Raw genomic sequence first — 25,805 nt, forward strand, 5'->3', positions numbered from 1 at the left:
ATATCAGCCTTAAACAAATATACTAGCTCTATCTAGATTGAGAATCTCAAATAAAAATGGAAATACACATATTGCCTTAAAACTAGGCTTTAAATTACAACTTAAAATGAAGAGGTGTAAACAGAAGCACCATACTTTACTATGATAATGGAAAAAATATATTAAATTGTAGCTTTCTAAATGAGCCAACAACTAGACAATTCTTTACAAGATCTTATGTACCGTGTAGTTTCTAATGAAGATCCAAGATTACCAGGGATTGGAAACGGCCTCATATAACTGTGTGTGGGACACCTAAGTAGAGGACTACACTGCCTTTAGTCAAAATTTATATTTTTTATTTTAGCTTTATTGGGCCAGCACAGAAAAAAATGTACCGGAGAAGTCTCTTCGACCGTAGGAAAAGTACCAGTTGTAATGTTCCAGGACGCATGAGTCGATATGTAGTGGATATGCCAACTCTTGAGCAGACGCGGTCATGCCAGACAGGATTAATTACAATTCTTAGCACATATGAGAGTTATGATTAGGTGTTAATTTGAGGAATCCTCAACATAACCAGGAGAATTATCAACCTCTTAGACCACGGAGGACATTGTTAGCATCAAAGAAACGCCACGTGTCTTGAGACTCTGGGATTGGGTTAACTCTGAAACCGTTTGATTTGTTCTTAATAGTTAAATACATAAATTCATACAATAAATTCATACAATTGTGTGTGTAGCTATACAACTGCATCAATCATAGCTGTAACAGAGACATATTCTAATATATATATACATAATATAATATTATATTATTTATTAAATAAATAACTGTTTATATAAAATATGATAACCAGCTCACTTAGAGGTTTATTAGTTATGAGGCTATCGTCTTCACTGGGTTACGTGTTTTGCGGTCACAATCTTTATTTGTAATAAAAAACAGTGTACGGGCACCCATTCATTTTGTAATTGAGTCATAGTCAGTCATGAAAAGTTTGAGCAATAAATGGTTTAACCACCCATGATGACATCAACTATCCAAAACTTTATGGCCAAGGGCTAAAACACAATGCCATGAGCTAAATACTATTGCGAACAAACCAAACAGGTTTTATACAGAAACAACCCATGCTGTGACTCGAAAGACCTGGAACCTAAAGTACTTTTTTTATTAATCAACAGAGAATAAAAAAAAAACATTTAAAAAAACACCTTCACTCACCTGCTTAATTACCTTGTATACCTTCCATTCCAGTGCATACCAATGCAATGAATAAATATTAAAACAATGGATATTATTTTATACTTTTTTGATGAGGCTCATATATTTTTAGAGGTGGGAATTGTTTGAGAGTCACTTTAGCATTTGAGATATTAAATGTATCCTGACAACCTACCCATGAAATAAGTACTCAGTAATAAGTCATATATCGGCTGATATAGTAATGTGTTAGAGGTATTCCTGGGAACTTTCTATATGAGCCTACCTCTTTAAATATTAATCCTTTAATGGCCAATTGTGAAGGTTCTATGTAGAGACTCATCAAATGACTAATACTGGTTCCCATGGAAACTTTGACTTTTTGCCATTTTTTTTAAGAAAAACATAATTGAGTAACATACATCCAAACAGGGATATCAACCATGATATGCTGGCAGCAAAAACAACTAATCGTGAGTATCATTAGAGATCATGAAATCAATATGGAGTGTTATTCGGTCAACTCTAGACTTTGTGACCCTAAGATTTTGCCCCATTCATCCTGAGATTGGAGGAAAAAGTCAGAGAGATCTCAGGTATGATTATAGGTATGCAATGGTGTGAGCTCAGACTTCATGTGGGATGTCATCGATACCCTGTAATTACATTCTAGTCTACGTTCTCCAAGAAAAGTCAAAGATTCATGGAATACTAAAATGGGCTATCTAGAAGATTGTGGCTCTAGTTTAAAATACATAGCGGACACTAGAATAAAAGACCCTTTTAATCTTATAAAATCATGTAAGTTGTTGCCGTATGATTAGAAAAAAAGTAAATTGTCTGTATGTTGTATTTAAATAGCTTAAAGAAAGAAAACCAATGGTCCTGCTTAATTTTTATATTTATCGTAATTTTATTGACCGCCATTTTGTATTTCGCTGATCGCGAAGGTTTAGTAAGCCTTGAAGGATATAAACATAGTTGTCACTGGCTAGTGTGGGATTTTATAGGTGTTATCCCACATTTTTTTCAGAAAGAAGGCAATACAAAACATATTGGATAAGGCTACTTAGAGGACATATCAAGTTTTGGTTCACGGCATATAACATCTGTTTTAAAAATACATCGGAAAAATAACATTTCTGTGTAACTTTCATAGTTTTGCAAATGGCCAAACCGCAGTAAACTGTGATAAGTCCCTTTCGTGGTGGACTACTAAATGGAGTTTCATGCTGAAATTTTATGTAGAAATACTCTTTCCAAAACAATTATTTATGAATTTAAGAATTCCTGATAATGCTTATTTGTTGATTTTTCATGGAGGTTTCATTAGGACAGGAAAGACACCTCTCGGGACCCATAAGAAGAGGAGAGCATGATCGCTGGCCTATGCTGGACCAGTCAGTAACAAGGAAGGCTATTGGTTCTGGGGTGAAACATTGTCGCTATGAAAGGGTTTATTAGGGGGACACCATTTTCTTGCAGTTTGTGTGGTTTTTGGGTATTCAATTTTGGATAGTGAGTTATTAAGCTATAGTCATGTATTATAACACTATGTTGAATAATTTGAGATAAATATTTGATGTATTTATAATTAATACATTTTATTCAGAGACCAACATTGATATACTTGAGAAAATAATTTATTTAATTTTTGGTACGGTATGCATATTTTAGCAATACATTGTAAGTGGCAGTTTCAGGCCTAATAAAGTCCAAAAAATATATATATATATATTAAATGAGATAAAGGCTACAGAGGTAACCAGTAGTACAAAATAGGTATGCTTTTTGCCCATGGATTCGAGGACCATAAGCTGTTGTCTGTAACATTAAGATCATAGTCTAAAGTTTCGTAATCAGAGTTAACCCACAATTAACCCCTTAATGAGTTTAGGGACCGCCCATTGTCCTTAAGGGGTTAAAATTTTTCGTAGGTTAAATAATCGGGTGACATTACCAAAGTAGCTTTCGATATTGTAACAACGTATAACATGGCTAAATTTATAGCACATTTCTCGGTTTAGGCCTTCGAAGTAGAGATTTTATTTTCTTTACTAATAGTAATTAAAGATTTTGGCAGTAACACAACCAATTGCAAAGCGACTTTAATAAAAGATCATTTCTAATCTAAAATCAATGGACCAATAAAAAAAAAGGGCTTTAGAAACACTGTCTGAAATATCAAAAACATTGATAAAACTAATCTTATATACATAAAAGGAAAAATGTATTACATCGCTGGGATTTTATATTTTAACATTTGCTTGTGATGGAAATTTTAGTTGTTTCTTAAATATTATTTTTTTAATTATTGAGGTATAATATATTGGAATTGAATATAATGTGCATACAATTTATACATCTCTGTTATAAATCTGAATTAATAAACATAAAGGTGCTGTCCCACCTACCCTGCTGAAATTATCAATACTATAACTAAAGGAGCATTAGGAATTTTATTACTACTACTGCCGAATGCCCAGACCCTTCCCCCCAAAAATTATTCTTCATATATGTAAAACTTTATTTTATTCATAATTGTTAGGGAATGATTAATTGTCACGTGACACAAAATCAGGCACCGACAGATTGTTGTCATAGAGATTATAGAAAAAAAAAAGGCTTCCTAAAAGTTTCTGTGTTGGCTTTATTTGATGAAACCTTCACAGCAAATAATAAAAGTTTTTTTTTTGGGGGGGGTAATATTTTATAGGATCCAAATAATGTTTTGTCTAAGCGGAACAGCACATTTAATTAAAAACAGTCGCGGGGATGAAAATACTGAACGAGAAATACTGACACAAAAAAAACTGGTTTCAAAGTGAGGAATAAAAAAAAAATAAAAAATAAAAATAAACTGGCAGCAGAATCTGAAAATTTGAAACATTTTCTCTTTTTTTTTTTGGATTTTGAAATGCCCAAGAGAAGGCACAGACCTTTTCTCACCTTTATTGCCATGGAGGTTAAAGCTTATATATACGTTTGCTGAAATTAAATAAATAAGAACATCTTATAATATATAAAACAATATAAACATTTATATGCTACATGCATATCATATAATTTAAAGTAATAATTTATATGTTGAAAAGATGCGGTTAGGATCGGCCTATTTTTCTCGATAACGCGCATACGCAGGAGGTGTCTATCCTTATCCATCTCCAGCCGACCAACTTATTGTTTTCTGAAGTCAATGCTCTTACGTAAGTCTGGGATGTCTTGCATTGGGAATTCCAATGTTTGTCGTCGATGCCTCGGCACCCGTTTTTTACGGGCCTAGCTTCCTTGCACCGCGTTTCGTAAAAATATTGTTTCACGGGAGAGTTCCCCGTTTTGATTTCCCCCAAGACAGTTACTTGATGTCCCCGAATGTCAACCGCGTTCGATTTGTCTGTGACCCATAAACTTTCGCTGTCACACACAGAATACTCTCCTCGGTGGCTTTTGTGATCCGCAAACCTCTTTCGTCTTGACGTTCTGTTTACTACTGCCGAATGCCCAACATAATCATCCATGAGGTACAAGGGTGGAGGTCCGAGAGGAAGACTATCGCTCAAAAGCACGCGTGGTGAGTTGTAACGTCTCTGCCTTTGCTGTTTTAATAGTTCTGCTTCTAATGAGATGACTGGTTGGAACTCTTGTTTCACGTTGTCCACCACGTCCATGTCCAGAAGGATTTCTGCTTTCGGCATGGTACTTTGTTGATTTTCCTTTGTAGCCTCCACCTTGCTGGGACTTTTATTTTTCAACAGGTCGGCTTGCATAAGTTTAATAAAGAGAGAATTCATTGAGTTTTCCGGAAGATTCCTTTTATCCATGTTGGTAGCGTGAATGCCACAAAGATAAGGAAGAAACATCACACAAAACAGGATGGACATCACCCTATTCACCTGTAATATCTAGAAAGAAGAAGAAGAAAAAAAAACATTAGGGTCATAATATACAGCAAACTCCTTAATGGCCAAAAAAACTATGTTAAATAATGATACATCTTTTTTTTTTATTCATCAAAAGGAACTGTGCTGAAAGGGCACCAAAATGGTGGTCAAGGTCTATGAGGAATCATGAGCTAAACACACATCATTGTCTCATGGATGACATCATCGAGTCAGAGCAGCTCTATTGTGCCTTTTTGTACCACTTATTTATACATTAAGGGTTTTCAACCTTCCATCCATTGACACCTATACATGAATTATGAAAAATGTCCAGAGCTGCTGGGGTTAGGGTGAGAGGTCTACCAGTAGCTGCATAATTCATGTGCCAAACACAGCATGTCTACCACTTTTGTAGTTTTGATAGCTTCTAGACTTCAGGAGAAACTGACACCCTGTAATTACATTTCCAGAAAAAAACATATCTAAAAAAAACGAGGATACCATCACTTCATACCATCAAATACCCCAAGCCGATACAGTATGCAGGCCTTCACAAAGCCAAGTCCTTAAATCACTGAGCTTTTGGGGACTCAGGAGAAATATCACTAATGGCATTGATGATTACAGTGAATGGCAAAGTCTCCGGCCCCACTGGAAAAAATGAAACTCCTTAGGCCTCCAGCGGCCCAGACAGGTGAGAGTTTTCAATGTTACCGTTAATTCACCTTTTTGATTAGAATAGGCAGGTTGTTATTCCGATTTCATGAGTGTTGGTCTCATAGGAATGTCAGTGATCAGCATCGTCCAAACCTCAGAATTATTTAATCAATATTATAATAAGAAAAGAGTCCTCACAGAGTGATCTAGACTCTGGCTGTAGACCCTATGAATGGTGGACCAAATACCATTTTATTGAGAATGCTCGCTTCAGCTACATGTTTTTATGTGGTCCAAATGACAAGATAGGATCTAGATTGTTCATAGTAAAAGTTTCTCATATTGTGTAGAGGAGGGAAGTTGATTTCTGCCCTTCTTCCCTGCCATTGGTAATCTAGAATACATTGTATCATAATGGAGCTACAGAGCTTACGACATTTGGCAAGTTGCTTAAAGCCTTGTACAGCTACCAGAGGAACTCTGTAAACATGATGGGACCGGGCCAGGTTCGAGTGCTGACATTAAGAAGTTGCTTAGACCGCCTAGACTTACTTTAGTGGAGATCCAAACTGACAGATTGTTTTCAACAACTACTCTAGGCGAAATTACCCTGTTATCAACAGTTTTCAGCTAATCATTTGTCTTCACATTCACTCAACAGTCTATAAACTATGGCACCCACTTTATTGCATATGCCATTATAGCTTGATGTGGCCTATGAAAAGCTGGCTTGCATTTTATCCTCTCCAACGTATCATCATGAGGCTTTCCACCACACACAATCCAATCTACCAACTAGACGTCTTAATCGAACACACCTTCCTCGGTCTACCATCACATAATACTGAATATGTATTTCTTCATTCTGTTGTGCAAACGTCCAACTGAGAAGGTGATAGGTAAATGGAACAGCCTCCATTCAGTAGAGGTTGAGGTTAATATTGTTAAGGAATATAAATATGCATGGAACGGCCATAAAGATATTCTGAATCTAAGACACGGCCGAGGACTGATTAAGGTCTGAGTCTCTACATCAGGAAAAACGGGCAGACCAAATGGGCAGGTTCTTATCTGCCGTCAAATTCTATGTTTCTAACCTCGGTTGTGCCGCCGGGTTTGGCTCACCAGCAGAATAATTACTCACAATTATGATATAATATTTTTTTTTGCAGGTTTTTATCCATTATCACTGACAGCTTATTGTGAATGCAAACGATCGCTGTAATGAATGTCTTGACCTGTTTCATTTATAACGCTTGGAGCTCTTTCAATTTTTTTTAATGGTTAATTATGGGAGACGCGACACAAATCAATGTAGTTGAGTCATAGAGGTTAGTTCAAAAAGGGAAAAATCTTATCTTTCTGGTTGCTGCAGTAAAACCATTTCCCCACAATGGATATCGAAACCAAGACAATTTAACCCCTTAAGGACAATGGGCAGTCCCTAAACCCATTGAAAACAATGTATTTTGAGCCCATACATGTACGGGCTTTGTCATTAAGGGGTTAATAATATTTCTACAGAAACCCAAACACGTCATTCTAACCATAATGTAAATACTAATGTGCCATAAACATGTTGCTTTTTTCCCCTATATTTTATAGCCTGTCAATCACAATGCCAACGGTAAAGATGCCGTTCTGCCTCCTCTGCTAAATCTTTTTTAAGGACGATGTTAAAATCACGATTCCTAGAATGCCCAAACCCTTTCCCGAAATAATTCTTTAATCACGCCAAATCCTGCAGCATTCAGAACTATTCATGGGATGCCTAATTGTTAAGTAACACAAAATCAGGTACGGATTGCTTGTTGCCATAGAAACAGAAAAGGCTTCTTTAAAACTGATTCTTCTGATTAAACCGCCAAAGGAATAATACAATTATAGATCTGCTAAGGTTTATTTGCCTAAGGTGCCCTTTATCCAGGGCGGAACCGAGGGTTCAAAAAACGCTGTTAACCCCTTAAGCACAATGGGCGGTCCCTAAACCCATTGAAAACAATGCATTTTGAGCCCGTACATGTATGGGCTTTGTCATTAAAGGGTTAAGAAAAATATTTCTGCAAAAAAAATAACCATTGAAGAATTTGCCTTTAATTATATTTATAGAGTTAAATAACTAATTATTCGGTGCTTTTATAAGCAGCTAAATTCCCCTTACTTTTTTAACTTCTTCTATTCTACATAAAGATTGTTTTTTTTTTTTTTAATTTTTAATCTTTATATGGTATCCTATCACTTTCATTTAATTTCCCTGGTCTATGTCACAGCTCCTTTCACCTTTTTTTTTGTTCCGTCCCGCAAACCGAAATAATATTGGCAGAGTTTGTACTTGGAAGCTAGATTGTGGATGTTTAAGTGATGTCATTATTAAGCGATTGTACTCGCAGGAAGTGATTAGCGTTCAAGTGTTTACAGAAATAACTGAAATCTCGAGGTTTGGAAAACGCTGCAAACTTCGACCTAACGACTTTTTCAACTGTGATGTCACTTTCTCAATGTAATAATAATTTTCGAAAGTGAAAAAAGTCGCATTCACAATCCAAATAATATGGTTTGGAACACAATCCATAAGAGTTCAGTAGAAAAGGTCAGATGAGATTTAAACAATGGGTGAAAATTCTTTTTAGCCGAACACAATTTGATTAAAATATTTTTTTGGCACGGTGAGTCATAAGCGCAAATCGGGCAGAAATAAGGAGTTAAAAATGCCAAACGTGTTATGACGTCACAACACCACTCACTTAATTGGTATGTTCCTACTTGTTGCTTATTAGATGTGTAATATGTGTCAAAATTAAATGGGTTACATGCTTAATAAATTCACCTTCTTCTAAAACTCCAAATAACACCCTGAGAAAAACGTTTTTTACAGAATTCTTTACCAGCAGGCACGTTTATATACGTTCCCATTATACCATGATATAAGTTTGATGGCGTGAAATAAATAAATAATAAATACAGAAATAAAGCAAAATAAGCCAATGATTTACCCTTTTTTTTAATTCTTTTTTTAGAGAGCTATTTTAAACCTAGAGTCTAGAATGTAGGAGCTTTGCCAACAATGTTCTTGTTTGGGAAAAGTTTTATTCCCATGCAATGTTAGCAAGTGGATTAAATCCATCTAAATTGAGCCCGTCACCTGAAAAAAACTGCATGAATACAGAAAAAAAACTGAAAAAAGAATGCATTAGCCATTACCAGCTCCAGTTCCCCAAAGGCATATCCTGGTGACTACTCAGGATACACTTTAATGATCACAGGTAGGATTTCTCAAAAGAGGAGTGACTGATGCCGACCCGATACCGGAGGGTCTTACGAATCAGGGTTGAAGACGGATATTGTTACAGAGATAAGTAAAATAACCACCATCTGCCAAGTTGGACATTTCAATCGTCCTTCTAAATTGAGTTGTCATCGCGTTCATTTCAGCTGCTGTTCAGTTGAACTTGACTGCTGTCGACTTGGCCATTAAGTTGGTCAGGATAGCCAGAGGTCCAGAATCAAGTCCATCAACAGTCAGAAGTCAGTTCTGCCTTTGAGTCCTGTTAGGTTGACTCAAATCGGCTTTTCGAGTCACAAACCTTTTTAAAGTTGAGTGCCCACCCAACTCAAGTGGACATTTTGTGAACAGATTATGTACTATGCTTTTGATAGCAGGGTCACCAAAACCAAAAGGGGTCCATTAACTGTGGATTCTAATTACAAATCATATCATTAGGAGTATATTATTGTAAATGCCGCATTGCGATATACTTTTTCAAACAAGCCTCCCTGGATGAATCAACTACCTTTTATCCTACTCAAAGCGACTCTTCTAAGGGTTAGTCAAGTTAATTTTCTTGATTAGATGAGTTGCTAAATTTCACTGAACTCAATCAACCCCGTATCTATATAGTCTTACCATTTTTAAATGATTTTGTATTATCAAAATATAATTTTAGTTAAAATGTTAAACTTACAAGCTGAAGGCCTGGCGCATAATGACTTTTGAAACCGTGCACTAGAATTGTTCCTTATATATATAATATATTCATTATAATCTTATATTTTTTTTGGACAGTTTGGATAGTTTGGATAGTTTGGACATTTTTAATAACAGCCAGCTGCATATTTTATTCAATTTTTCTATATGATAAACACCCATTATCTAACAGCAGAACAATCTCCAAAATATGAAAATGATTTAGCAGAATGAGACAATAAATTGTATCCTACATGTGTGATTGTAAGATTCCAAACATCCTTAAAGATCCCTGGAGTGCTGAAACTTGGCTAACATCTTCCATTAGAAAAAGTCAAATTGAAGTGAAAGAGTAAATTTTTGCCCTGAAAGTTTTCCGTCCGTATCGCATGGTAGGACAATAGATCACACATTACGGCAAACGACAATTTAAATTGGATGGTTTTATAGCCCCGCAAAAAAACCATACTTTATAGATCAGCGAGGTTATGTCTCTGAAAAATCTACTGGATTGCATAAAGCAATCAGAAAAAAAGGAACTGGTGAAAGGGTCTGCCAGCTGCAACAATATTGATATAAATTTCTATAGGTGTCAGATTTTTTAAGTCAACATTGATAAAATATGAAAATAGTTTTGGGTTCTTTGGTGTTTTCAATCGAATGGATACTTTACCTAGTGGAAACACTGAGCAAACTAGCATTTTTTAGTTTTTATTGTCCTATCAAGTAATAACTGCATCTGAAAGTAGTTAAGGGCGCACAATCGCTATTTCGTTTTCTGGTATTTTCACTGATTTATGAGGACTAATTACTAAATTGTAAGATAGTGTAACATTTTATGTGCAAACTCACTATAAGGCCATACATTAACATACACACACTCTCCCCTCCACCACTCTTCATGGTTCACCATTGACACCCTAACACGCATGCCGACAAAATTGTAACGCACACAATCATGCTAAGACCATACATTTACATATACCAGGTCATCTGTTGACACACACCATATGCTAACACCATACACTAACAGATGCATGCTCAAACACCATACAGTAACACACACTCACTCTAACACCATACACTTACACCACTTAAACATACACACACTTACTCACTCTAACACCACACATTGCATATCAAAGTCTTTGGAAAGTAATAAAAAATATCCATCTCACCAATAATTTGCCTTAGGGCTGTAAAGATAGTGGAAAGCAGAGTTGATCTATCAAGAAGCCATGCTGGAGTTACTTTTTTCTAGCCAAGCCATGGCGACTTAAGGGGATCATAAGCCTAGGGGCCCGAGGACAGAGAGGATAATCACACGTTATCCAAGAAACAAACATCTCAGACAACACACACTTCAGTTCTTATATGGGCCTTGTCTGGTTATACCCTATACATTTCAAATCCTCACAGGACCTAGAAGCACATTTCTGCAAACTATGTCACAACTAAGGTTTTGGTTCCCACACAGAAACAGTCCTCCTACTGTGGGATGTTTGGCAGGTATGGCAGCAGTTTTACATTGAATAGCACACCGCATTACAACGTGTACCCAAAGCTCGTGCTTTTAACGTTCTACAAACCAACTCATTGTTACAGACATAGAAATGCTATATATATATAGAGGAAATAATCCGTTACTTCTTTCTCTTTGCTTTTCTCCATTTTGTCATTCTCTATCGCCCCTAACATCCACTTTTTAGATATAAGGAAATTTTATCTTATCCTACTGGATACCATCTCTCTGACTCAGAGAAAGCTCTAGGATTGTGAAAAGATTTTGGGTTGTTAGCATATAGCATTTAAATGATGCAACATAATGCCAAGACCTCTCATAGGTTTTCTCTACAGCTCAATGATTGGCTCTTAAAGCAGGTCTGCCATTTTCCTTAAACCCTACACTTTATAATGCTATACACTAATATATACTGTATAAGAAGTCATCCTCATGCATATAAAATTGTAGCATTTATGTTAACGTCCTTTTCCTTCCTATTAAGTCCCTCTATAGTTGCTGATTGTTGATGATTGGCTCAGGCCGCCTTTGTAAGGGTGAGGAGAAGGGAGAGAACTTTCAGACATGAGATTAAATTGCCAAAGATACCAGCTCCTCAGGCTTAAATAGTCCCGTAAATTTAAACTAAATAGCTATAAATAATTTTGTGAAAAATATGGAGAAAAAAAAAAACCCAGAAGAAATAATTTGGACCAACAAACAAGTGCCAAAAATGATGATGGTAATAGTTACCCTTTAAGGCCATCAAAGCGTTTCCTTGACCAGCAGATTTCAAACTATCTTTACTATCTAGTATTATACTAACTGCAATGTGGTTTTTATACTTTCTCCCATGGATTATATTAGAAATTTGTATATATATATAAAAAAAAGAACAAATGTTTTCCAGATATTATCCTCCAGCTCACACTCTGGCACATCTAGACATACATACATGAACAAGCATAGCGAAAGATGCGTTATTCATTTATAGCTACGATTAAAATGTCATCACCTAAAGGTCCAATGTCAGGAGGTAGGCCCCGAGCCAACAGTGTATACTCCAGCTTGTGTTTTGTACGTGTAGGGGAAATTCGGGATACATTTACCACCCAAAGTGACGAAAAGGTATCCGATATTTTACTTCGGGACAGGGAAGAGCACAAGGATTTGTTTGTAATAAAAATCATCAAAAAAAATGCTATGAATTTGTACCAGCATCGCTGTGTATTATAGATATTTAAAAATGAATTCCAAAATCCCATTGTATTTGTTAGGGATTTGTGTATTTAACAGTCTATAAATGTTTCTTGCCTCACCAAATATTCTTCTTTTCCCATGAGAATAAGGCCTGTCTTCAGTTTGTCTTCAAAAACGTGGGTTTATTCTTTATTCCAGACCCTGAATTTCCTCCAGGAATAACCTGCAAATGTACAATATACTCCTAGTAATTTATTTCGAATTTTTTTTGGCTAGCCGTGCAAAAAAAAAAAAAAAGATTTGTTTATTTAATTTTTATTCAAGATGTTCCACTGAGCTTTGGTGGGGTGGAATAATCATTTGAACTTTCTCCTTAAATCTAAATAAAGCCTGCTTTCAACATATGGCATGTAGATACCACCCAGCTCAAAATAATGGTTTTCTGGTAAAATATTCATGAATATTTTTAATTTTAGTACTGCACGTTTCAGGAAAACTGAAGGAGCTTCGTTGTGTTCGTTAAGGTGTATAGATGTGGCACAAAAAGTATTTGCTTTACATTATTTAAATAACTATTGGGGCCCTCACCGAAAAGTTTTGTTATTGCCAAATGTCTATTTTTCACAGGGAAATGTTCCAATTTTGCTTCTTGAACGGATGGGTAGCTAAATGTGACCAGATATACATGTTTTCCGAGGACAGTCCTCAGATTGAGACATCTATTTCTCTTTCTATTAGACTCCCTAAACCCTGCCAAGTCTCAAAGTAATTGTTTTTATTTATATGTAACTTTTATTTTGTAAAATGCTTTATTTAATCATTTATTTTAACAAACAGTATTCCTAAAAATGAAACCAGCGATATTAAATTAGATAAAAAAAAAATATTTCTGCAGGTCCTTTTTTTTTTATTTTGATTACACTACATTTATTTCTTATCCACTCAAAATTTTTTTAAAAAGTAGCAAAAATATCTTCAAAAATATCAATTTCTATGACTGAGTTTCCACGGCACTTGGTGTCACAAGCATTGTAATGTTTATATTTCGTGACCACCATAGGTGGGAACTTCCCAAGGCATGCTACCTGGAGCTCTCTGGTTTTTTTGGAGTATGGCTTACATGTATGGTGGTCTATTTGTGTGGGGGTAGGGATAGCCACTCACAGGGGTGTGGCTAGCCCAGACAGTTTTAAATGGGTGTGGAGAAAGAGGAGACTGACCTGGAGACCTGGAGAAGCCAGGCTTCATTTGAAGGCTCCAGGTCAAGCCCCAAGAGTTCCTTGGTATGGTGGATGCTTATCGGAATACACACAAATTTTATTGCCCCGATCAGCTCAGACACTTTATAAAAGGTGGCCACATGTATGCATTCTCAAGCAGCAGTGAAGGTAAGCATGCAGGCACCTGCCATACATCAAGATATTTTGCGGGGATTTAAATATCAATAATAGAAACAAACCTTGAATGCACAATTGCTTCCCGGTTTTCCCGGCTTTTCCCAGATCCTGCCTTATCAAATGTTGATGGTCTTTACATATTAAATAAGTCCTCTCTCTCTGTGTCCCTCTCTCCTTTTTTCCCTCTCACTCTCTATACTGTCTCTAAGAAATTGCTATGTATCTACGGTCAGCTGCCGGAACATCCTGTTTTCACCCTGTTGTTAAGTTGCTGATTGTTGTTGATTGGTTGAGGCAGCCTTTGTAAGGGTAAGTAGAGGGGAGAGAACGTCAGAGCAGGAATCGATTAGACAACACAAATGCTCTGATTGTTAAAGACACATCACAAGCTATAAGAAGTAAGAAATGCTGAATATGTTGACGGCGACTGTTCTCCTTTAAGGTTTTAGGTATAACATTTATGTACAGCACTTTCAAAGCAGTGTCACTCAATCCTATATGAAACTTATTACCTAACGTAATAAGTTGATTCCGTTGATTCAAGTTGTTGGAGGTGCACTCAGATGTTGTCTGTAGGGCAGGAGATCTCCCATTCCTTTACCCCTTACTGTGGTGGTAGCAGAAAACACTCATAGTTACGTCAGAGTAGTAGAGGCGATCCATTTAACCCCTTAATGACAAAGCCCGTCCATGTAGGGGCTCAAAATGCATAGTTTTCAATGGGTTTAGGGACCGCCCATTGTCCTTAAGGGGTTAAGATCCCCTACACCAATCTACATTAAAACCATCGAGTGAGTGATTGTCGAAAACCTGGTGACCGTCTCTTTCTGATATACAGCCTGCTTTCCTATGGCATTTCAAGATGTCCAGTTGTCTGCATTTGTGTCTACAACAAAATAAACTACATTAGAATTTATTTTTTTATAGGGAAAATAAAGGACAACCACAGAGAGGTTTTTGTTCCCACAGAATCTCATTGCTAAAATCCTGGCGATTACTGACTCGCTTCCTCTTAGTTAAGGACAAGGGTTGGCAGATGAATTATTTTGGTTTTGTGACATGATCAATGTAAGAGAGGGCCATAGTTTAGACCATTAAACGGTATTTTAATATGAGATTGTGAAGTTTGCAGTTCTTTTTATCTAATCTCGGCATGACAGTGTTATAAAGCAGTCTGGGTATCGTGTTCGTTTCCTTGGATCACGACCACGTACACTTTAAAAATACTTGAAAACGATGTTTTGCATACGAAACTTGAGTTCCAGCTCTGCAGTGAAAGCGTTCAACAAGCTGAACGTCGACTTTGACCTTTACTGAAGCAGGGACAGCGATTAGCTTGGTTTCTCATGGGAACCTGCTTGAATGTCCTCTTCTACTTTGTCACTTAGCTTGTCCGTGCCACGTAATATAAGTCATTTGTCTTTTCCTTAGATCTGTTACCATTACAAATGGCAAACTCTTTAAATAAATCAACTTTTTATAATGCCGTTGATCTGTGGTATTTCAGCCTTAACATCGGATCAATGCGTCATGGTCAACCTTATCTGGGTAATTATTTTTGTCCTAAAATGTTGAGACCTGAAAGATTAATATAACCAGAAGCACGGTGCCATGGGAGTTCAAAGAATAGAAAGTTACATTGAAACTCTGTTTACCTAACATTCTGAAGCTCATTATTATATTATGAGATATTTGGGCACCTCCCTTACCAACCTTCATTAGTCAAGTGGCTTTCCGCCGATTAAAAATTACATTTTTTGTAAATGCCCTTACTAGTTTCATCTAGTAGACTGAAATAGAAATGAAAGCTCTCGACAGGCATAATGCACACAATTGTCATAAATTATATAATAATAATAATATTATAATAACAATATATGGAAGTTCAACTCTAATTCCTTGTTTTTGAAGGATGAAGGCTGAAAACCTTAGAAGATGGGGATCTTTGGCACCCATTATCATCAAATTATCATCAAAATGTTATTCTGGACCGGCTACATACAAGGACAACTTTCCAAAACTTGTGGTCAGTTTCCCCTCGTTTTTAGCTGTGGACTGAGTTTTTAAAGTTGGGACACATTTATGGAGGACTAATACATAATTGGAGTTGTCCGGTTGGACAGTGATCCAGTGATGTTCCTCATTCCACATTCAGTTTGCTCTTCCATAGATCTATTAACATTACTAAATATACTTATCAAGTTCTAGGGACCTTGTCCCACGAGGCATCAAAGGATTAAGAGGATCAACTCGCTGCAAACCTATATGTTTTCACCCAGTGTAATAAATCTAAACTTACATTTCTGAAAGATTGTCCCTTCAGGGTAATATAAGATTAGTTTGTACTAAGTGTTGGCAACGAATGGCGTATAAGGTCTCGACAATACCAGCCAAATATTCCAGTTATACAAATTCAAAAAAATCACATGTTTAATTCGGTGACGACCTAAATATGAACACAGTGGAGTGGACTTTCTCCTCTACTTCAGGAAAAGACTACATGTTTGATGAAAAAATTCTACTTAAGATTTTGCTAAATTGTATTCTTTACTTTCTATGTTCCACAAAATTATATTAATAACACCAAATAAATAGCGCAGATGACACAAACCCTTCGAATCTCAAAACCAACATGGCGCTTATCATACTTATCCGTGGCAGACAACATTCTAGAATGTGATTTCTGTGATTTCTCTTCTTTCTCTTTCATATCTCTCCTTCTTTTATTTCTCTATCTTTCTCTTTTATTTCTGTCTTCTTTCTTTTTCATATGTCTTTTTCACTTTTATCCCTCTCACCTTTCTGTTTTTATCTTGTCTTTCTCTTTTTTCTCTCTTTCTATTTGATCTTTCACTTTCATCTTTTTATATCTGTCATCTGTCTACTATACCCCATCTCTGCCCTACCTCCAACACCATCATATCACAGACAGACAAATATCTTGTCGCTCCACTCCAGATTTCCCATACGTACCTTGTCTACTATTGATTAGTCCTACGCAAACCCATTAGAATCCACCTCACCCATGCCTTCTCCGCTTTCATCATCTCACCATTCAACAATATGGCTCTTCCCCCCCACACTGCAACTCAAAGCAGCGCTCCTCCTGCACATATCAACCCAATCTTGTCTCTCCCTGCCCCCATCCTAATGACCAAATGTGTTCCAACATCCCGAAACATTACCTTCTGGTTGCTATCCTTCTCCATAGGCTCAATACCACCAGAGCTCACAATTACTACCGACTATGCACTACAGGCAGACTTTCACCCACCATCGACCTATGAACCTCACAATTATTGCGCAATAATCTAATAATAATATCAATAATAATAGTTTAGTTCCAAAAGTTAAATTAAGTATATATATATATATATATATATATAAAGTTTTTTCCATTTTCAGATGATTCCTTTTGAAGCATTCGACCAAATTGTCTAAAAAACGCTAATAGATTTTAAAAAGTATTGTCATTAAGGGGTTAAGGAAATGCGTACTTTTACGACTGCTTTAATGTTGTGGAACAGTATTTGCAAAGCATCTGTTGTGCATCCTCAGTTTATCCATAAAATATAAAGATTTCTACGTACTGTTATTCATTTTGCCTTTTTTGTAGCAAATCGTGCATTGAAATGTATGCAATGGAACGGTTTGGACTGGGTAAACTACGTGCTCAGTCTATGTCAGTCTGAAAATATTTGTGATTATTGAACTTCTTTGAGTATTTTAAATTGTTTTAACTTTTCTTTTTGTACAATGGGATCGGGTCCGGACCGGCCACCCGGCACACTGGGCAAATGCCTGGTGGGCAGCTAGCCAACATCGTTCCATACTCTGCCGATTCAAACCTGTTGCAATAATTTAATTAATAGTTTAGGGTCAGCTGTCTGCACATCATTTTACTCTAAACACGTTGAAAAATGAATGAAAGTGTGTTATCAGTTTAATAAAAAAAAAAAGACTTTCCCAAAAATAAAAATAGCGCAGAGCTCTCAGCGGGGAAATATTAGCGAGTGAATGAATCATGCTTGGACAGATATACTGTATATCATAAAATTCAGTATTGTAGGAACTCCTGAGTGACACTCTACAAACTTCTGGCACTCAACTGGATAATCATTATATTTATGGATCTTTCTGGGTTTTATATTAATACAGTTATTTTATTGCCTTTTGTCTATGTTTGCAATCTGTGTTTATGGCAACCATAAGCAATCACCTCCTTGCCTTAGAGCAAGAAAACGGAATACCTGAGCACGGACGAGGAGGAGAACGGAGACGTAACTTAATAGAAAATAGGTACTGGAAGAAGCAAGTGCAGTGGCTGTATAGCTAAGGATTTTAATAAGGCAATTTTTGGTTTTTCTATCACTCAGAAACGGGTTTACTCAACTTGAGGGACAGATGAGACTTCACTATGCACTATGAAGGGTATTTCCCCATTATCACTTGACGTTCCTCATGTACGAGATGCCAACTCACCTATTCATCCAAGAGATTGCCTTTATGTTATTAAATGACTAATTTAATATTGTTCAGTCAATACAGTTTGTAATAATAAGGCCGGAGGCTGAATGTGGGTGCATGAATGAAGTGCAGCACAAACACAAATTTCTTCATGAATGGCTCAGGACTATGTTTTAAACGCACGGAAATTAAAGTTTCACTGGTTTAAGCGCTCTACATGTATGGCTTGGAGGAAGGTTAGAATATATGTTGGAGGAAACATTTAAATGCCTGCTGTTAAGGTGAATAAGGTGGTAAAGTGTATATCGAAGGAGAAGAACTGCAAACTCAAGAGGATATAATCTAAAAGTGGTCAGAGGATTAAATATAATGTAAGAATACCTGGGAATATCCCAGGGTAGGATACCCAGAGCTCTCCCTCGTTAAAAAGGCAGCGCCAGCACCAGCCTTTACTGAAGTGTTAGTGTGAGAATTAGGAGTAGATATGGCGAAACATTGTTTCCCTACATAGGAAAAGAAGAAATTGACCCAGAGACCCGTGGCAGCTGTGCCTCACCAATGAGACTAGAGGTCAAACCCATAGTGTTCCCAGGTTTATATTGCAAAATTTGATGGGGTCATGTATCAAAAGTTGTCCTGGTACAGTCTTATCACAATAGCAACCATGGAGTATTGGAGCAGTTGCTATAGTGACCGGATCATAAAAGCCCTAATATTTTTACAGACATGTCGAAAAATTAATTATTAAACAGCAGCTAACAAACCAGTCATTTAGGAATTATAATTTAAAATGTACAATTAATGTGTACTCAAAACATTAATTGCATGCTAAGCAAATAAACTTTATCAGATCTGTCATTTTATTCTTTCGGTTAAAGGTTTAATCACATAAAAACAACAGAACAGGAATTTTTAAGAAGCATTCCCAGTTTCTATAGCAACAAGCTATGATTGTCAGCTTTTGTGTCACACGCTGTCTTCCCAGCAATAATATGAATTACGTTGAATAAATATATGTGGGAAAGGTTTGGGTCTTCATCAGTAGTAGGGAGGATGTGGCTAATGCCGCATTTTAGTTACAAAAGTGTTAAAGGCACCTTTAAGGACATTATCTTGTTTGAACGAGGATATGTATGTTTACTTTTTCAGGCTGAATAAATACATAAAGCCCACAAAGTTTAACCTTTCCAGAATATCTTACACTTATCCGGTCTGAGAAAACCATCAAGTTCAGCATCTTGTAAAATACCCTTATTTGTTGACTCGGAAGTAGACAATGCAGATAATTTTTCAGTGTGAAAGGGGTTTTAAACGCATCCTGGCATGACTTGACCAACCTAGGTTTAGCTGAAAATGTATTAAAGCTATTTTGGAAGATTAACGGAATGCTTCGAAACAACTTAATTACCTTACTGCACTTACAAAACACTATTCTGTAAATCTATATGGATATCCGTAAATATATGTGGCTATACATACTGTTCCCATACCAGTGAGAAAGTATAAGATGGGGTCCTTGTCTGGGCAAAGTTAAAAGTAAAACAAAAAAACTTGGGGCGGACCTATGACCCCCTGTCTCTTGTCTTTGGCCCAGGGAAAGTAGGAAACCTAAAAATAAAATAAATAAAAAACATAATCTCACCCACTTTAGATGGCAGTGGATTGTAAAATCACAGCTGTTTGCATGGAAGCGGGCAAATACACTTCTGTGCTCCAGTGGCCCCTAGTGGTTGGAGGATACAAAGCATCCTCCTTTACCATAGTTACTCTGAAGCAAAGAAGCAGAAGATAAAAACCCAGGGGCCAAACAGACAAATGCATCTATAGTATATCAAACATATATCTGTTCTACTTACAAAATCAACAACGGAAACTCAGCGGCAGAAAACAAATGTGCATCATAGATTCATTAATGAACTTACTGTGAAATGTTCTGTAACTACTAATCTGAAATCATCCAAATTTCAGAGCGTGGCTTATAACAGTGTGTGGCTGACATTTGAGCGTCAAACATACGAGTGAATCCCTATATATGATAGACACATGAGGTTATAGATGCGTGTGTATTCCCTATGATGCACTGTTAATGGATTATCCTTTACTATTCTGAGCTTGGGCTTATCTACCCCCACTCCTTTTCTCTGTATTCTAATACCATCCTTAGCAACTTATTCCCTCCCATAGTAACCATTCAGAAAAACCCACAGCGGCACCCACTTACGTCAAAATGACTGGCTACTTCTTCTTGAACCTCAGTCTTCGATGCTCATTTTGTAAGAAGCAAAGAGTTAATCTTGTGTTGTTCTACTGCTGGGGTCTCCATCTTTTCATTTAAGAGAAGAGATACATACACCACCCCTTCATATAGACCTAGAATATGTGCCAGTATCTCGAGAGATTGAGAGTCACCATTAGATGTCCAGGTAGCAGAGGAAGAACATTGTTCCAATGGGTAGGGTGACCAGAAGCCCTACTACTATAAGGAATGAGCACCTCCATAGTCACACCATAGCTGTAACAAGGGCTGTTGGTGCCGGTGGCAAAGTCTGATGACCTGCCATTTGCTGATGTCACTTCTGCCTCTGAAAGCGGAAGGAGGCACAGGGGCATCACGGCTGGGCAGCTCCAGCATGACCCACCTGGGTCTGCTGCCCTTCTCACCCCATGGAAGTTCTGGCCCTGTCTGGCATCAAAAGTGTACTGTGAGCATCAACCTGTGTATTATTTTGGATCAATTGGTTGGCGTGTATTAGTGCATCTATGGAAACTTTTCTGTACATTGGGATATCAGATATTTTATAAGGTGTGGTAGGAGCCCTTTAAACCTGTACTGAGTCCCTGACATATTTCTCATAGCTGCCTCTTGCGTGCATGCAGGGAGATGTTTTTCCTAAAGTTACCTTTTATAGTCTTCGAGCCTTTCACAAAATGCTAATTATGATAGCGCTCAATGAAAGGAGAGAGAAACATTCAGATTTGGATACATTTGCTTGGTTTCTGTTTTAAGCTTCAGAATAACGTAGTTTAAAATAGCCCCAACTGTCACAGTTTATAGGGCTATTACAGCCAAAAATGAAAACAAAAGGACGCATAGATGTAAACATTTTGTAAGGACTCGCTATATCCTTGGGTAATATGTGCAAATATGTAAAATAACACAAAATCTGTTAACGTATAAAGACTTACGTACCTATAAAACTTTGTGTAGGCCCATTTAAAGTACAATGGGTCAGTATCAGGGCCAGACCGGCGATAGGCATGGACTAGGCAATTTACCTGGGTGGGATATAGATTACATTCAAGGTTTGTGAAACCCAGACTGATAATAATGAGTAATTCGACAGATTAACCCCACAAGTTCAGTTAGCAATAACCGGCCAAGTTAGTCAATAGCCAATGTAATAATTCTCGGGTGAAGGGATCACACAAACAAATAGCACACTGCAGATTATATATATATATATATATATATATATATATATATATATATATATATATATATATATATATATATATAAATAATAAAGTTCACTGATAGAATCCCACACCTCCCATAGACTATAATAGAAGCATTCTGATCCGCCTGTGATACATTTGAATTCAGGAAAGGAGGAAAGTCGAGGAAAATTAATTTTATTCATGGAATTTCTAGTTATCTTTTCATAACTTTAATTCAAAAAGCAGATAATAATTCTGTTCTAATAATTGGAAGTTTTATAATTGCTGTTACATAGTAACATAATAACTTATGTTGAACAAGACCCAAGTTCAACCCAAGGTGTACGTTTCTTTATGTGAGCTATGAGTTGTGTGTTATTTGGTATCAGTCGGTGTGTATCAGTACTCATACATATGTACATCTATGGAAACATTCTCTGTACATTGGGGTATAAGGTATGTTATAAATTGAGGTGGAGGCCCTGACAAACTCTTAAGATCCTGGCAGAGAAATAAACTACCAAGTGAAGCTTAAGTCAATGGCCGCCAGGTCCACAGGAAGTCTTATCCCCGACCACAAACCCAGACAAACAAACCGAGCCGGACTGTCTAAAAGAACTGACCATGAATTAACCCTTTCAAAGTGTATTACTATGATTTTCTTGTAATTTTACTTTTTAAAATGATTGCTCGTGCTCCACTTTGTCCATTTTAACCCTCTGATATGTCAGAAATATCTGTTTTGCTTAAACATCATCTATTACCTTCCATCGTCTACCTTCCAATCCTGTTATTGAACCAGCTCTGTGAACCTTTGCAGCCGGTCACCAAAACCCCTGGTTTTAGTTTTAATTGCCCCCCTCTGAACAATCTAAATATAAAAAATACTAAACAAATACAAAAAAAATAACATTGAAAATCCCCTTTAAAATGGACGCAACACACCCTGATTGTGAGTTGAAAAATTCCTTTTTATATTAATACCAGTGATTCAAGTAACTTTGTAGATATGATAATCCATTTCATGTTTTGATAACACAATGAACACAAATGCTGTCAAGTCTTTAGAGCTCTTCAAAAGAAAACTCTATAAAGCTTTCATCCGAAATGTTTTTTTTTTCGAGTCGGGCTTCGTGTCATTACCTGTTAGTTTTACCCAGAGTATCAGTTCATAGGGATTTGTATCGAGCTTCTAAAGGCCACGCGATGTGTGCTGGAGATAAACAAACAGTTGTGGTTTACAAATTGGTTTCGCTGTGGTTGATGGAAATGTAACTTAAGTGCATGTGAAATTATATATCATGCTGACATGTTGTTTCAGTCAGCCACTTCCTAAATTAAAGAGTAATGTGTAAAAAGATTGGCCGCTCCAAAAAAGTTTCATACCTATTTGGCTGTGATGGAACGATAAACATTTTTTTTTAATTGCCCATAATTCAGCTTATTCAAGGGGCTGTTTCACCTGGGGAGGCTCTTAAAATATCCCCAGACCATGCAGAGAGAAACCCCGTCTGCCATTTTGATTTTCTCCCTAATATTTCCTGTCTCTTAAAAACTGTGTTTAAACTATGTATACATCACAGCCGTCTGACCTTCTACAGCCGCTCAAACCTACACAGCGATGGGAAGTGAGTTATGGTGTGTGATAGGTGTGAGGGGGTGAGGTGTTTTGTGTGATAGGTGTGTTGGGAGTGACGTGTGAGAGAGTGAGGTGTTTTGTGTGATAGGTGTGAGAGTGAGGTCCCTTTAAGCTGCTCAATGAAATGATTTCCACAAGAATTTACAGCAAAATGGTATGGTCCAAAAAAAAAAAAGGAATGCGCCTATTTAAGATGTATACCATAGTAGTACATAAAAATAAAAGAATCGAGGAAAGTTGAGGAAAGAAAGATCTATATGGAACAGCACCTTTAAAGCAAACCATTGTGGTGGACTTGCAAGGGTTTGACTATGAACCTAGTTCGGGAACCCATTTACAACTTGCTGTAGTGTTGATGTAATAGGATGCTGGGGGTTCTTCTAAACTCGTCAGGAAGTAGGAAGAAGCAGCTGCAGAGAGTTGCGCAGAACCATCTCACAATTATCTACAGAACCTTTCCCCCAATCTATAAAGAACCCCGCAGTGAAAACGAGGCTGCGACCGGGTGGTCTATGTGTTTGTATATATATATATATATATATATATATATATGTAAGCATGGATGTGTACATATGTGTGGGAACATGGATGTGTACTTATGCGTGTGTTTAAGCATGGATGTGTAATTTTGTGTGTATGAGTGTGGATATGTACTTTTGTGTATATGTGTGAGCATGGATGTGTAATTGTGTGTGTGAGTGAGCATGGATATGTAATTTTGTGTGTATGAGCGTGGATATGTACTTTTGTGTATATGTGTGATCATGGATGTGTAATTTTGTGTGTATGAGCATGGACGTATAAGTGGGGTGAGATGGAGTGTGTAATTTGTGTTTACATATGTTGTATAGTGGAAGGGGGTGGCAAGGAGCAAAGAAGGCACAGACCAGTTGTGTGGGGGCAATGGGGGTATAGACTAGCTGTTGAGGTTGGGCGGCCCAGAGGGAATTTTCACACCACCAGTTACGCCCCTGCTACCAACTACTAAGACAAAGAACAGACCCCCCAAACATGCAAAACAATACAGAACCATCACATGAAAGCAGTATAGAAAATATTTGCATCAATTACAAACAACAGTGTGTCTAGTTTTAGTAACCTTTGTCATTTTTGGTGAACATACTGCACCAGTAATGATAGACCATTACATTTTCATAGATTTGAGAAAAGCTTAAAATAATGTATGAGGCGGACATTTGAGAATACCTGAATTGTTATAGCACCTTCTGGGTTATGTGACCAGTTTTGGAGAACCTCAATGAAGTTTTAGCTCACTTGGCTCATCACAGAGGTCTTCAAGATCACATCAAACTGATCCCAACTGTAAAATGGGATTCAGAAAAAAGCAATACTTGCATGAGAACATCAGCCACCTAAGTAATAAGTACATTTTGGCTTTTCATACCCCTTATCAGTGTAGTGGCCTCTCCTTAGCCACCAGGTACAAATCAGTACTACATTGCGCCCACAATTCTGAGGACCAAATGGGAAAAACCTTATATATCCATCCTGCCATACCATTTGAATATATGGACTGTAGGACAAATCACATTGTTGGCCCACCTAGATCAGGTGGACTTGGACCTTTTGTTGGCTTGCGCCAAAGTGGTGCATCAGTTATCACATTCAATGGTGGAGATACTCTTATCAAGAGTAATTTAAAAGCAGTCATCCAATATATTATAATGGATAAATTAAGTAACATATATAACTTCACATTTCATTGAATGAAATCAAATGTTTCACTTTTTTAGCATTTCTTCCCAGTTGCTCTTTATAGATTTAACTATGGCAAGTTTTATCACCAAATGGTTACAGTGAAAAAGATATTTGAGATGACTTCAGTTGGATGGCCATTAGATACTTGGATTTCTAACATTTCCAATATATGGATTGCTACAAAGGCTCCTAAGTCCTAACTATATAATAATGAAACTTGGGCATTCAGTATTTTATATCTTAAATGTTGAGAAATGATTAGATGTAGACAACTTCCTCACCAAGTCTCTAGTACTTCTGAAGGTCCAGTTTCAATTGCTCACGAAAAATGTTCTCTCATTCATACGTTTTGCCAGGAACACTTAATTGTCATGTGACACAAACACAGGTATTGATAGCTTGTTGCCATAATACCTTAAAATGCTCTTTCTGTGCTGTTTTTATGTGAAAAGAATAAATGACGCATCTCGTAAGATTTACTTAATTAATATGGTGGAGAGTGCAATGATTTGTTTAGGTGAAGCAGCGCCTTTAGTTTCACGAAAACCCACCACGGCAAAATGGGATCACAAACTAAATAAATTGCCCAGACAGTCATGCACGTCTGTATTTGCCGTAAAGGTGCATGCAGTAACATGTCACTTGCACATTCAATAGACTTAATACTGTCAAGAGGTTCTCAATGAAAACTTGAAGTGAAAAGGTTGGAGTTTCCCTTAATCTTCCACAAAGCAATTTGTGAAATTCCCTTTAT

General features: G+C 36.9%; 1 protein-coding gene across 2 annotated transcripts in view; it reads right to left on the reverse strand.

Moving 5' to 3' along the window:
- Window positions 1–4,077: 4,077 nt before the first annotated feature.
- Window positions 4,078–25,805, reverse strand: part of NTF3 (neurotrophin 3) — a 29,007-nt gene continuing 7,279 nt past the window's right edge. Inside the window, exons 2-3 of one of the 2 annotated variants that reach the window (XM_053463570.1) lie at window positions 12,511–12,614; window positions 4,078–5,090 (exon numbers count right to left, since the gene is read on the reverse strand). In XM_053463570.1, the coding sequence (XP_053319545.1) occupies window positions 4,290–5,090; window positions 12,511–12,531 (822 nt within the window). In that variant the 5' untranslated portion in view covers window positions 12,532–12,614 and the 3' untranslated portion in view covers window positions 4,078–4,289. The remainder of the gene's footprint in view (window positions 5,091–12,510; window positions 12,615–25,805) is intronic. The other variant, XM_053463571.1, reaches the window with a different exon arrangement.

The sequence above is a fragment of the Spea bombifrons genome, chromosome 4, assembly GCF_027358695.1.
Source record: "Spea bombifrons isolate aSpeBom1 chromosome 4, aSpeBom1.2.pri, whole genome shotgun sequence".
Taxonomy (NCBI): domain Eukaryota; kingdom Metazoa; phylum Chordata; class Amphibia; order Anura; family Pelobatidae; genus Spea; species Spea bombifrons.